The sequence below is a fragment of the Lissotriton vulgaris genome, chromosome 1_1 (assembly GCF_964263255.1).
Source record: "Lissotriton vulgaris chromosome 1_1, aLisVul1.2, whole genome shotgun sequence".
NCBI classification, from domain to species: domain Eukaryota; kingdom Metazoa; phylum Chordata; class Amphibia; order Caudata; family Salamandridae; genus Lissotriton; species Lissotriton vulgaris.
Genome location: NC_141685.1, coordinates 1311160327 through 1311173615, shown reverse-complemented (window position 1 = coordinate 1311173615; position 13289 = coordinate 1311160327). Strand labels below are relative to the sequence as shown.

Below are 13289 nucleotides of genomic sequence, written 5' to 3'. Positions count from 1 at the left end.
AGTAGGACAGTGGAAGGGGGAGCAGCCAAACATGTAGACCACTTACCTGTATCTTGGGCAAGATTAGCCAGTTTGTGTTGTTACCCCGGCGACGACAATTGTATGTGTTAAACATTTCTCATTAAAATACTTTGAAATCAAAAAAAGAATTGTACATAGTTATGCAACATGGTGCAATTGAGTACATTTTTCAGGAATTTCACATAGCAAGCGTAACACAAAATTACCGAAATAATGCCATCTTAATTTCTATTTCGTCCCGGTTTCGTATGCATCTTGTCGGCATTGTTCCGTTCTTTTGTTGCTTTTATTAGACTCCTACGTATTGGTACATTTTCAGTTTTAAGCACTATGGGGCAGATTTACAATTACTGGCGCACCCCTGCAAATTAGCAGGGATGCGCCAGTAATTGTGCGCCGCAACTCCGCCACCCGTTACAATGCGGCGCACCATGGGGCCATCTGTGCCGTAAAAGCGGCGCATTGCTGGAGTTGCGTCTCAAGCGCAATGCAGCTCCAGCAATGCTCTGGGGGGGCCTATTCTTTCAATGCTGCCTCAAGCCTTACGCCTGCTTCAAGCAGGCGCAGGGTTTTGGCGCAGCATTGGCCTAAAAGTGACTGAGTGAAATCTTGTAGATTTCACTCAGCCACTTTTAGAGGTGTTCCTGCGCAGGAACGTCTCCTTATGGCGCAGGGCTTTACAACATGATGCATCTCCCAGATGCGTCACGTTGTTAATACCCCGCACCATGGCGCATCTTTTGCTCCTCCACTGCGTCACAAAAGTGATGCAACGGCAGCGCAAAGGAGGCGCAAGGGGCTTGTAAATCTGCCCCTAAAAGCCTTCGCTTGCCCTGGGAAGACACTTCGAAAACACCCACATACAACATTCACTGCAGCCTAAAACATGTCATACATGGGACTCTTTATGTGAGAGGTTTTCGGGGCTCACCTGAAGAGGGTTTTTTGTGCTAATGGCTAAGACGTGGTATTTGAAGTAACAAAGTTCACAGCTCCAGGACCCTCGCTCACTGATCCACCGGATGAGGCAGGGCTGGTGCGTGCAGCGCACGGAGCCGTCACACCGACATGGGCTCAGTAACTCCCCCTGGAGGCAATAAAGGAGAAGATAGGGGTTATTGAGAGGCTACGTCATGGAAGCCGCGATTATTTGTCAATACATAATCCAAGTTGTATGATTGGCTTGAGATATTTACATTTAAGCGAATGCAGAGCAGCTAACTGTGGCAAGGGTTAATGACATCACAATGCACTTTTAGTTCCACCCCATTCCTGTTAATCAACTTTAATCAGACTGCAAGTAGACATGACACAATTCTTGCTGCATGCATATATACATACATACAGACATCTTCGCTCAAATCTGTGCCTCTCTGCAGAAAACACCTTATTCCATGTATAACTTCCGCAGGCACATCCATCAAGTGTACCCTGTACAGCTTTTCATCAATCTCCTCCTTCAGACTTCCTTGTGCATCCTCCTGCATCTCCTCTGAGTTCTGCTCCCTTTCAGATGTCATCTCTCAAGCCACACACACAACAACTTGACATATGTCTAATCCGGTAGATCCATCAGAATTGGGATAAACAAACTAAAACCACACATAACGAACAGGAATGGGCCACACGATAGTTCTCGGCCTGACGCAATAAGATCTCCCCAGTGCTCTCACAAACAAAATTTGGCTGCTCCACAAGGCATTTTGGACACCTACACGTTTATTATCATTAGGCCTCAGGGAGGACGCATTATGCTGGAACTGTAACAAGCAAAAGGGGGATCTAGCACATCTTACATTTAAATACCCAACACTCAAAGAAAATCTTCGGTTTTATAAATGGACTGTTGGACTGTATGCTAACAAAGGACTTTTCCACCCTCAACACAGCATTTATGAGCACAGAATTGAGATCGGATCATGATAAGGACCTACTAGATCTGCTATTGACAGTAGCAGTGAAAATGGTCCTCGCCAATTGGAAAGACACAAGTAAGACATCTTACAAAGGCTGGTTCAACTGGATCACGCATCTTAGAGGAGCGGACAACATTGCACTACAGAACTCACCCTGGAGACCGGCCTCCAGGAAGATGTGGAAATCTCTCAACACGCACCTTGACTCTTATGAACTCCCATGAAAAAAAGATACGTCGGTGAAACACATCCTGGTACCCCCTATGTATAGACAGGTGTTTTTAACCGGGTGCAACCAATATAGCCCTCACAGGCCTGCATGTGTGCCAACATGTGCTCCAACTTCTTCACAGAATGTCAGATAAATGTCAGATGTAATTAATAAGATATGAAACTCTCTGAGCCTGTCCCCTACCTCTTCTTTCCCCCTTTCTTTCCTGCCTTTTTCTGTCTGCCTTTTTCTCATTTTCAGTAAATAACGTCATTTGGGTTAGCTAAACAAAGGTGCCATAATGTCTCAGGACACTGTTAAATAAACTGCCATTGACTAACCCTGTAACAGAATTGCTAATGTATTCTTGTATAAAAATAAATAAAACACGTTGAAATAAAAAATAAAAAAAAGAATTTGGACATTTCGTTCTCTCCTCATGAGACCTCCCAATTAATTCCGTACCCCAAGCCTGTCCTTTAGGAGATCCAACATCTTTTGCCACACCCTCCATCAGGCACAACAACCCAGCTGCCTGTACATCCCCTCTAGTCAGACCCCCCCAGAATAATTGTGGCATAGATTAGCAAATTTATCAGCACAAATATAGAAATTTAGCGGCACAAATATGGAAATCTAGTGGCATTTTTGCGGCACTTTATTTTACTCATAATCATTCATTTTCAGCCTGAAATAAATGGAAGCTGTTTTAGCAGAGTATTCCACTTTGAAATAGGCATGTTTAAAGTGTCTGCAGCTCTACGGAAGCACAGCGCCAGTCCTAACCTTGTGGGAGGGAGCTGTATTTATCCCTGGGATGTTCTGGTGCCATTGGGGTACTGCTGCCTACGGATCCGAGAGGCAGGACACCACTTCCTCAGGCAGCCTCTTTTGCTAATTGTGGGTGCCACTGATGCCCTGCAACATTGGTAGCAACATAATATTTTTTATTTTTTATTTGCTACAAAGATATTGGTAACAGATGAAAAATGTGACAGTAAATCTGTTCTAGGTTACTCAATTGGTTACATAGAGGCTGCATTTTAAAATACATTACATGGATAAGATACCTGTTGTAGAGACCATTGCGTGCCCTACAATTACGAGGGGGTTTTAATAGAGGTAAGATAACGTTTGCTCCCAGCTGAGTGTTGAAATAAGAAAGCCCTCCTACTGCCTGCACGTTGCTGAACCCAGCCAAATACAAACAGCTTGCAGGCGCTGCTGAAATATCAGACAGTATTTTTCTCTGGGAAATTAGCCAGAAGTGAGATAAGGTGGGTTCCCCCTACTTTCCAGCACTGGTTGCCATCTCCAAAGAAATTGATGGTTCGTGTAGCCTGATAATTATAGTTTTCTTGTTGATTACTTTGAACAGTGCATTCTGCACCGACAGGAAACCTTTCGTCATGCAGCAACAAGATTCAATGGCCACCGACCATCTCCCCTTTCCTTGGAATTTTGTGAGCATGAGTATTGACACCCTGATGCCTGCAAAGGTCTATCCAGTAAGGCACACATAATGACATCGCAGACAGCTGTACTTTCAACACAGACCTAAAATAATTCTGTTATTTCCATTTCAATCGTTGACTCATTCCTTCTCTCTCTCTTCATTTTCTTGCTTTTCTGTTATTTTTCTCTATCCTTATCGCTCCTCTTCCTTTACTCTGTTTTCATTGCCCCTTCCCTTTCTCTTCTCTTTATTTCCTTCCTTCTCTTTCTCTTTTCTCGTTTTCAGTTTTGTTCTTGCTTCCATCACTTCTCATCCCTATAATTCCCACTCCAGTGCTTCTTATCATTCTCTTTCAAATTCTCTTTCCTCCTTACTCGCTCTGCTCTCTTCTTCATAGTTTTTTCCCTCTTTTTCACCCCAATTTTCTGCCTCGGTTCATTCAGTGCACGGCTCTTCATTTCATGCCTTTCCCTCCTGCTTTCAGTTTGTCCTTCCTGCCTCTCTCGCACATTCACTTCCCGCACTCCTCCTTTGTTTTTCCATCTCTTCTATCTTTCTCTCTCGTTTATATTCCATCTCCCCACCTCTCCTCCTCTTTGCCTCCCTCCCCCACTTCAGCTCTCACCGCCCCTCTCTATTTCTGCTCGGGGACACTTTTACTCATTCTCCTCGCATCTCTATTCTCCTGTCCCACCGCTCTCTACATCTTGTACTCTTTCTCCTTTCTTCTCTCGTCTTTTCTGCTCTTCTTTTCTCCATCTCAACCTCATTCTACCCCCCTCAAGGCCCCTCTCTTCCCTCCCCTCTTTAGCCTTGGCCTCCTTTCGCACATTTAATTCTTCTATCTCATCTCTCCTTTGCCATCTCTATCTTCCTTCCCACCATCACCAATTCACACCTTCCATTTCTGTCCAACCTTCCCCTTTCTAGCCCATTCACTTTTCCCTCACATCTCACACTTCTCTCCCCTTCTTGTCTCTTCACCTTTTCCCCTCCTCCAATCTCTCTTGCCCTCGCCTCTACATCATCCAGCCCTCCCCCATTCACGCCCCTTCACTCTTTCTCCCTCTCTTCCTCTTCCAATTCCAATCCTCATCCTCACGTCTGATTCGCAGCTCCCCCTTCTCCACGCTGCTCATCTTTCTGTCCCTTGCAGTTTATTCTTCATTTAAATGCCCGCAGTTGTCGCTGGTCACGCCAGCCCCCTTCCCCCTCCACGCCCCCTTTGCCTGCTCCCCCACAGGATGCTCAGAGATTCACCATGGGTGGGAGGGGGGTGGGGGTTACTTCTAGGAGTGAAGCCGCCCTCTGATCCCCACGAGGGCGATGTGCAGGAATACACACGTGGGGCCGACATTCCATCAGTTCGGGCGAGATCTGCTAAAAAGAGACCTCCCCCAGCTCCTGAAACATTAGACAGACATTGTCGAAACGTTTATCTGCTGATGCATGCAAAGGCCTAACAAATATGCCACACATATTGACATTGCAGACAGCTGTCCTGTTAGCACAGACACCTAAAAGGGGCCTCCTTCCAAGAGCTGACCAACCGTCCAAATTTCGCAGGCAGTTTTGTAAAAATCACTGCATTTTGACAAAACTGACGATTTCGCGATTTTTTAGAAAATCGTGAAATCCTGGAGGGTCTGTCTAGTACCTTATGCATAAACCAACATCCCACATATTTTTATGTGATCAAATATATATATATATATGTGTGTTTCATACAAGATAGATAGATAGATAGATACATAGATAGATAGATAGATAGATAGATAGATAGATAGATAGATAGATAGATAGATAGATAGATAGATAGATAGATAGACGGTGCATTGTTTACCAAGCAATAAAACTTTTGACAAAAGGGTATCAGTGTTAATAATAATATTTTAAAAAAGAACTAACCGTAAGCTGCCGGCCGCCTCCCGCATTGCATCACATTGCACCACCTGTGCTTTTCCTGGTCCCAGCAGCCCCTGCGACAGACTCCCTGTGCCATCCTTGTGCTTCTCTCATTCTATGACAGCAGCAAGGGGATTGTCCTCAGCAGGCTGAAAAGACGCTCCGCTCAGGACAGGGAGTCTGTGAGGTTTCTCCAGCCCGGCTGTTCAATGCAGCCGGGTTGGAGAAACCTAAGTGCGCATGTGGGTTTTGGCCTGCCTGAGACGGCTGGCCAAACACACATGAGCACATAAAAATGCACATAGCACTCCCCCTCCCCTCCCATGACTCGGCCTCACCCCTCCCGGCATGCGCTCCCTCAGAGCCAGCAAATGAAAAAGAAAACGATAATAGAGCATCATTTTATTTTTCACCTGCTAGCTATGAGCCAGGCAGTGGAGCGACACTCCTCTGCCATTGTAGAGGAGTTGCTGCTGCCAAACTGGTCCTCAACATCCCCTGCCGCAGCCACATCTCCAAACACCCATGAGAACTCCACTGGCTCCCAGTCAACAAAAGAGTCACCTTCAAGCTTCTCACACACGCATACAAAGCCCTCCATGACGCTGGGCCAGCATACCTCAACCACAGCCTCTCATTCCACGTACCCACCAGACACCTCCGCTCCGCCCAACTGGCCCTTGCCACCTTACTTCAGATCCAGTAGAACAGGACTGGAGGAAGATCCTTTTCCTACCTTGCCACTAAAGTCTGGTGCACCCTCCCTCTCCACCTCAGGCTATCCCAGTTGCTGACCCAATTCAGGAAGGATCTCAAGATCCAGCTCTTTGACCGAACTTCTGACCCAGTCAGCCCTCCAGCCCCTCTGCCCCAGCGCCTTGAAACCTTCACAGGTGAGTAGTTGCGCTTAACAAATACTGATTGATTGATTGATTGATTGATTATATATAAATTGTGTGTGTATATATTTAGTGTTAAAAACAAAAGGTTAAGGTGATGTTATAGTTAGGGTAAAATGTCAATTAAAACATGCCACTTTAAATGTACACAACCACTGAAATTAACCCTTTCGATGCTGATGACGAGCTCAGCTCGTCATCACCCACGGGTGTCGTGTGCTGATGACGAGCTGAGCTCATCATGGTGCCACTAAAATGGCATTTTCCAGCACAGGGGGGGAAAACGCCCAGCAGCCATGTGGTTAACCAGCTATAGTTATCTCAAATTCATGCCCTAAACTAACTATAACTCACAACCCCCACCATGCACAGTTTTGGTTCCAATAATTTCATTGCAAATGTTGCAGTGACATTATCAGTGATGTCACAGATGTCATGCGTGATGTAATATGTGGGGTAATTAGCAGTGCATGGTGAGTTATAGTTACCTTAGGGCAAGAGTTATAGTTACTTAAGATAACTATACCTGGCGAATTTCAGTGGATTTGTATGTTACACCAGCATGTTTTAACTGGCATTTTCGTCTAATTATAACGCCACTTTAACCTTTGATTTTCCAGTGAATTTCTATAGTTTTTGAGTGAATAATATTATTTTATTACCATACGTAAAGCCACCCCCCGCTGTGCATGGCTTTCAGCTGTGTGGTGTGCGGGGTTGGCCACAGACCCTGGCCTGTGGCCGGGCCTATGTACAACTTCCCAGCTGGCAAACAATCCCACACCTGTGGCCCCTGCGCCCAACCACTTGCAAGCAGCTAATGCCACTTCCGGCCTTTTGGAATGCACATGTCTTGGCTGCACTCAGGTAGACTTACTTTATTTGCCAAAGAATTACAACAGCAAAAATATAATAAGTGTCCCTATTATCATCTTTCTCCAAAAATGTCCAATATTTTTAATCTAATGTATGTTTCAGTAATTCACAAAATGAAATACTTAATAATAGTGATTATTATAAAATTGCTTAATAAGCTTAGTTAAAAAAATTATACATGTTTGGGGATCTTTCTTCTAACATAGTTTTTATTATTGCAATGTGTGGGCTGAAAATGTAAAAAAGAAGAGTATGTCTTTTTTTCTATTAAAAAAGCAGCTTGTCTCTAAATCTTTCTTTTAACACTTTTTATTCCACAAAAAGCAATCATAAAAACAACCACAAAAGTGCCATGCACTCCAGTTGAAGAGTATAGCGCTCCAGTTAGGAGTGCTTTAAAAATATTGTAAGCTCTCCTGGAGTCATAGTTTTAATGACCCAGGAGACTTACTGATACGCATTTTTTAATGTTGCTGGGGTGCTGCTTCAATTCCTGCAGCCCCCCTACAACTTTAAAAACAATGCTTGGTGGTATTCACTTCATATTCAAGGGGCACCAGCACGGCGCTACATGCTGGAGCATTGTATATTAAATTAGCGGCTCCTGCCACTTCTTTAATATTTAATTTGGTGTCCTGGACCCTACCGGGGACATCCTTTTTAAAAACAATAATTGGGAAGGGTGGAAAGCAGCTCCACTCCGTGATCCTTTATGGCCCTGGAGAGCCCATCCCTTGGGGCCCTTCTTTTTAATTAAGGGAAGGGGGCATGTGACCCTCATTCTTGAGGAACCTTACACCACAGTAACCCCAACCCCTGGTGCCTTTCTCTTCAGATAAGAGAAGGGGAGTGGCACATGGCCCCACTTACCGAGACTCCTTGGTCCCTGGAGGCCCTAGCTCCTTGGGCCTCTCTTTTTATATAAGGGAAGGGGGGTGCGCTGCACTTCTCCATAAGCCTTGGTCCCAGGTACATCATCCCCAGGGCCTTTTTTTCAATTGAGGGAGAGGGGCCTCCCTGACCCTTTACAATCCCAGGGACCCCATCTCCCGGTGCCTCAGGTGGACACCCAGGGCACCTAAAAATCCACTAGTTGGGGTCTGGGGGAGCGCATCTTGGGCCCATCGGATTCTGACTTTCCTCCTGTTTTTATCTGCTCCCTCCGGGCAGGAGCAATTTCAGTTCTGTGCCCGCAAAAGCATGGGCAGGGAAACAGAAGATTGCTCCACTCGGCTGGAGCATTTTTAAAGCCTGGTGGGAACAGACTTCTGTTTCCCTGCCTGCTCTCTTGCAGGCAGGGAAACCATTGTGTCCTGGAGGGCGACTCCCCAGTATGCAAGCCAGTCCCTGAGGACGAGGTCCATGGGGCCTTAGCAAGCTTAGGGAGGGAGGCCGTGGGGCCACACTCCCCTTTTGTAAAACATTCTACGCTGCGGAGGGATTGGAGGTCATGCACCCCCTCCCAATTATTTTACAGAATTCCCCAGGTGTTGGGGTCCACAGGGTCTCCTCAAGGCTTCGGGAGGGGGGGCACATCTCCAAAAAGGAGTATTTTGCAGTGTGCTCCAAGCACACACCTACCCGGGGGAAGGGGTTCTTATCAATGCAGGCACAAATTAGAACAAAAAAGTTTGTGGTCCATCTGGAACTCCACCACCAGGCGAAGGAGTTCAGGGTATCTCTATCCTTCACCCTTATGTTTTTTAAATATTTTGTTTCTAGGACTCAGGACTGAGTCCTGAGTCTTAAGATGGCTGCTGCTACATCCTTGTTGGTGTGGCGGCAGCTAATCAGATTGCACCACAAGATTTGTTGGCCCCACAGATCCTTTGTGGCATGATATATACAAAGTTTTTCAGCATTAATTTCTCAAAATCTACTTAAATGAATTACACCAAATCAAGAAAAGTGCTCTTCCGGGACCAAGATCTACCTTTCTGGCACATTTCATGTAAATCTGTTCAGTGGTTTGCCCTGTAGCTATGTCTAAAGTTCTTATAGAAAACTGAATGGAGACAAATGTATTTTATGAGATATATATATATATATATATATATATATATATATATATATATATATATATATATATATATATATATATATATATATATATATATATATCATAAAAAAATAATCCAAACATTGTTATGTATAACACCCCCCAAATGCACTGGTTCTAACCTGAATTGTGATGCAGAGGTGACTTTAAAAATAACATAATGACATTATCAATGGCTAGATAGCTGTACAACACGTTACCAGGGTTATTTAGGGACATTTTAAATTTTTAACAAATGTTATTGTCTTATAAGCAACGTTAGTCGTACCCAATGTTTAACACAGTTTCCAGGGACCTTAAGATTTACTGCATTGATATAATGTACTCTGCGTACCGTTCAGCCATGAGCAGGAGGCTCTCTCCGCCGAGCCGGGCCAGGCCTACACCAGTCCTCAGGCCAGAAAAAGACCTGAGCTTGGCCTTCGTCCATGTGCAGGGGGATCTGGGTGCACGCCTCTTCATCAGCCCACATGCGGATGACTGTGCTCAGCAGGCATTGGGTGCAGTGGCGGGCCTCCAGCCAAGCCCAGTACCAGCAACACACTGAACTAGCAGAAACTCAGCCTTTATCCTTCCTGTCCAACCACCAGACCTTGTCTGGCCTACCAATCCTAAAGTGACACTTACAAAACAGCAAACCCCACTAAACAGCTATTTTTTCTTCAATAATATTAAAAATAATAACTTGTTTTATACATCTTCATTATCACAGATTAGCAGCTTCATCGTGCAGTGCTCAAGGGTAAACACTTTATTGAGCTCAGAAAAATATACTAAGGTGGCCCTACTGGGTTTCAACATTTTCACCTACAAGTTGAAGACAGATCTTTGAAAAGCTACCTTACTAGTCCGGGTTATGACTCCTTCGATTTTTATGTCGAAGAGCCTTTTGGGACAGGTGTCTAAGCCCCTCCTCAGGATGCAACACTGATTTCAAACTGGTAAATGAATAAAATGCAGCCACGCGCCTCACAAGCTGGCACCATCGCCCCCTCCGTCTGAGCCACAGGCCTCGCCGAAGAGGAAAGAAAATGCTGCTAAATAATTAAGCTCTGTTAAGTGCATTATGAGTTTTGCAGAGAAATGCTGCATAAATCGATGCTTCTTGTGCACGCGGTAGTAATGCAGCTAATAAAAAAGGACTCAGAAGCCTAGAGGGGCCGTCGGGCCTTGGAAAGTGGGCTCCAGTGCTCCACTCTCACAAATGGGCCCTCCTGGCAGGGCGGAAGTGCGCGGTGGGTAAACAAAGAGCCGCACAAAGGCTTCAATGCGCTTGATGGTCAGCGCGTGCTAGGCAGAGTCAACGACAGTAAAGACTGTTGGGTCGGACGCGTCGTTCTCCAATATGTCTGCTGCGTGGACCCTCCAACCGCCCCCTCCACTCGCTGTAAGAGCACCGGGGGCTCTCGGGTGTACACCGAACAGGCGCTCGAGGCCGCCTGCCACTGCTCCATGAACACGTCGGCTCTATGCCTCTCGCTCAGATCGACATGCCTGAGCCTTGCTTTCGTCCTTGCCTCTGAGGCTGTCCAGACACGTCCATTCAAAGGTCTGGGCAAGATGGTGGCGTGACTCACTGAGCCTTTTGTGCCTCCTCCTCACACCTTACCATGGGCAGGACTGCAATAAGACAAGCATGCGCTCAGAGTAGTGAAGAATACTGCCAAGTAATCAGACAAGTACGAACTCCCCCATCCTCTGCATCACAGACCTTACCATGTGCAGGACTGCAATAAAGACAAGTACTCAGAGGAGTGAAGAATACTGCCTAGTACCCCATCCTCCTCATCACACCCTACTTTGTGCAGGATTGTGCTGAGGAAGACTCAGGCTCAGATTTATTGATTTATTGGTAGATTTATTGCTGCAAACTAAATCAGGGTCCCCACTTGATCCTTGTCCCCCACACATCTTACATCTGGTGCCGGGGGAGGTTTGTACATCCTTGACCCCACTATTAAACCAAGTCACAAGATCAGGTGTCTTCCCTTTGTGTTGGAAAAAGGCCTGTATTCTACCTATTAAAAAAATAAAAACACGCTCGATCTCCTAGAGGCTAAAAACTACCGCCCGATCTCCTGTCTACATCTACCCTCCAAAATCTTTGAGAAAGCCATGAATTCTGAGTTGACGGCCTATCTGGATCTACATAACATCCTTGATTCCATTCAGTATGGCTTTAGATCTCGGCACTCCACAGAATAAGCACTGATCATGGTGACAGAGGAGATCCGTAAGGTGATGGATGGAGGTAGTAGGGCCCCCCGGATACTTCTTGACCTTATGGCAGCTTTCGATATCGTAAATCATGCAGTATTAATACGAAGGCTGCAGGCCGTCTGTATTAGTGGTAAAGCCCTGGCCCTTCTAACATCATTCTTGTCATCCAGGGATCAATTAATTCATTGAGAGGGACTTCGGTCAGAAGTGTTTACTCTCCCAGGGGGAGTCCCACATGGCTCGGCCTTGTTCCCGACCATGTTTAACATATACATGGCCCCTCTAGCCAGATTAATAAAAGTCATGGTCTGTTGCTCGTGTCCTATGCTGATGACACGCAGCTAGTGGCGTCTGTTACGCAAAATGGGGACATGACAGCCGAACAGTTTCGTAACTGTCTTACATCGCTGGTGTCCTGGATGAATACCAACTTCTTAAAACTCAATACTAAAAAAACTAAGATCATAAAATATGGTCAGAAACTATCAATTTGGAGCCATTCATGGTGGCCCATCGAAGCCAGAACATACCCGGTTCCAGTGCCCAAAGCTCGTAACCTTGGCTTCCTGATTGGCAAAGATCTAACACTTGCCTCTCACATAAACCAAGTGGCCTCAGCCTGTTTCTTCACGCTGAGGGTTCTACGGAAGATCCTTCCTTTCATTCCTTTCTTTTTTAGGAAAACAGTGGTAGGAGCCTTATTTCTATCGAGAATATACTATTGTAACGCTCTCTACCTAGGTGCTGGCGCAAGGCAGCTCACTAAACTCCAATTACCTCAAAACGCAGCAGCACGAGTACTGCTTAGTTTAACCAAACATCACCCCACTTCCGCCAGTATAAAGCATCTTCACTGGCTTCCAGTGAGACGGCGGTTGGAGTTTTAAGCCCTCTGCCTAGTTCATAAAGCCCTTTATGGAGGAGGGGAAAATGACATACAATCTCTATTCCCTCAGTATGCTCGACCGTGCTTCCTAAGATCTACTGACACTGGACTGGTACATCTTCCGAGGATAAAAAGAGTAAGATGGGGAGGAAAAGGATTTTCACTCCAAGCAGCTAAGTTATGGTACTCCCTCCCCGTTCAAGGAAGACTTCAGTCTTGCCGGACACTTTTTAGGAGAAACATAAAAACCTGGCTCTTTACGCAACTCTAATTTATCCTGCTGTTCCATTTTCCACATTCCTCAGCATCAAGACGCCTCGGCAATAGTGCGCTTTACAAGTATTCAGTCAACCAGTCAGAGGAATGCCATCAAGTAATCAGGCCAGAGATGAAGACCCCCTATCTACAGCTTTCAGTGCCTGCACTTGAAGTCCTTTATCCCTTCACTGCGGCAGCTATTCCGTCGCAGTGCTAAGGGGCGGGGCGGCCGCGTGGCGGGCGCATGCTGGTGACGGAACCGCTCCGTCACCAGCCGCAGTTGAGCTGTGCTCATGACGGAGCGGTTACGTCATGGCCCCGCTCCCTCAAAAGAACGAGCTGCGCAGGTGCGAAATCAACGCCTCGCAGGCGCGGCGGCCGGGCCATGACGGAACCGCTCCGTCATCAGCACAGCGCCACCGCGGCTGATGACGGAGCGGTTCCGTCATCAGCATGGATAGAGTTAACAACGCACCAGTCATTGTCCGGAAATCATGATGGAATTTATTTACTGTGTTCTTTTACACTAACATGTCCCCCTCTCAATAGAGTCCGAATATCGCCACATATTACAGTTAACAT

General features: G+C 46.0%; 1 protein-coding gene across 1 annotated transcript in view; it reads right to left on the bottom strand.

Annotated features, from left to right (window-relative positions):
- MARCHF9 (membrane associated ring-CH-type finger 9) overlaps positions 1-13289 on the bottom strand; it is a 459926-nt gene that overhangs the window by 140152 nt on the left and 306485 nt on the right. The window contains exon 2 of the mRNA XM_086936523.1: positions 953-1108. Within this exon, the coding sequence (XP_086792649.1) occupies positions 953-1108 (156 nt within the window). The remainder of the gene's footprint in view (positions 1-952; positions 1109-13289) is intronic.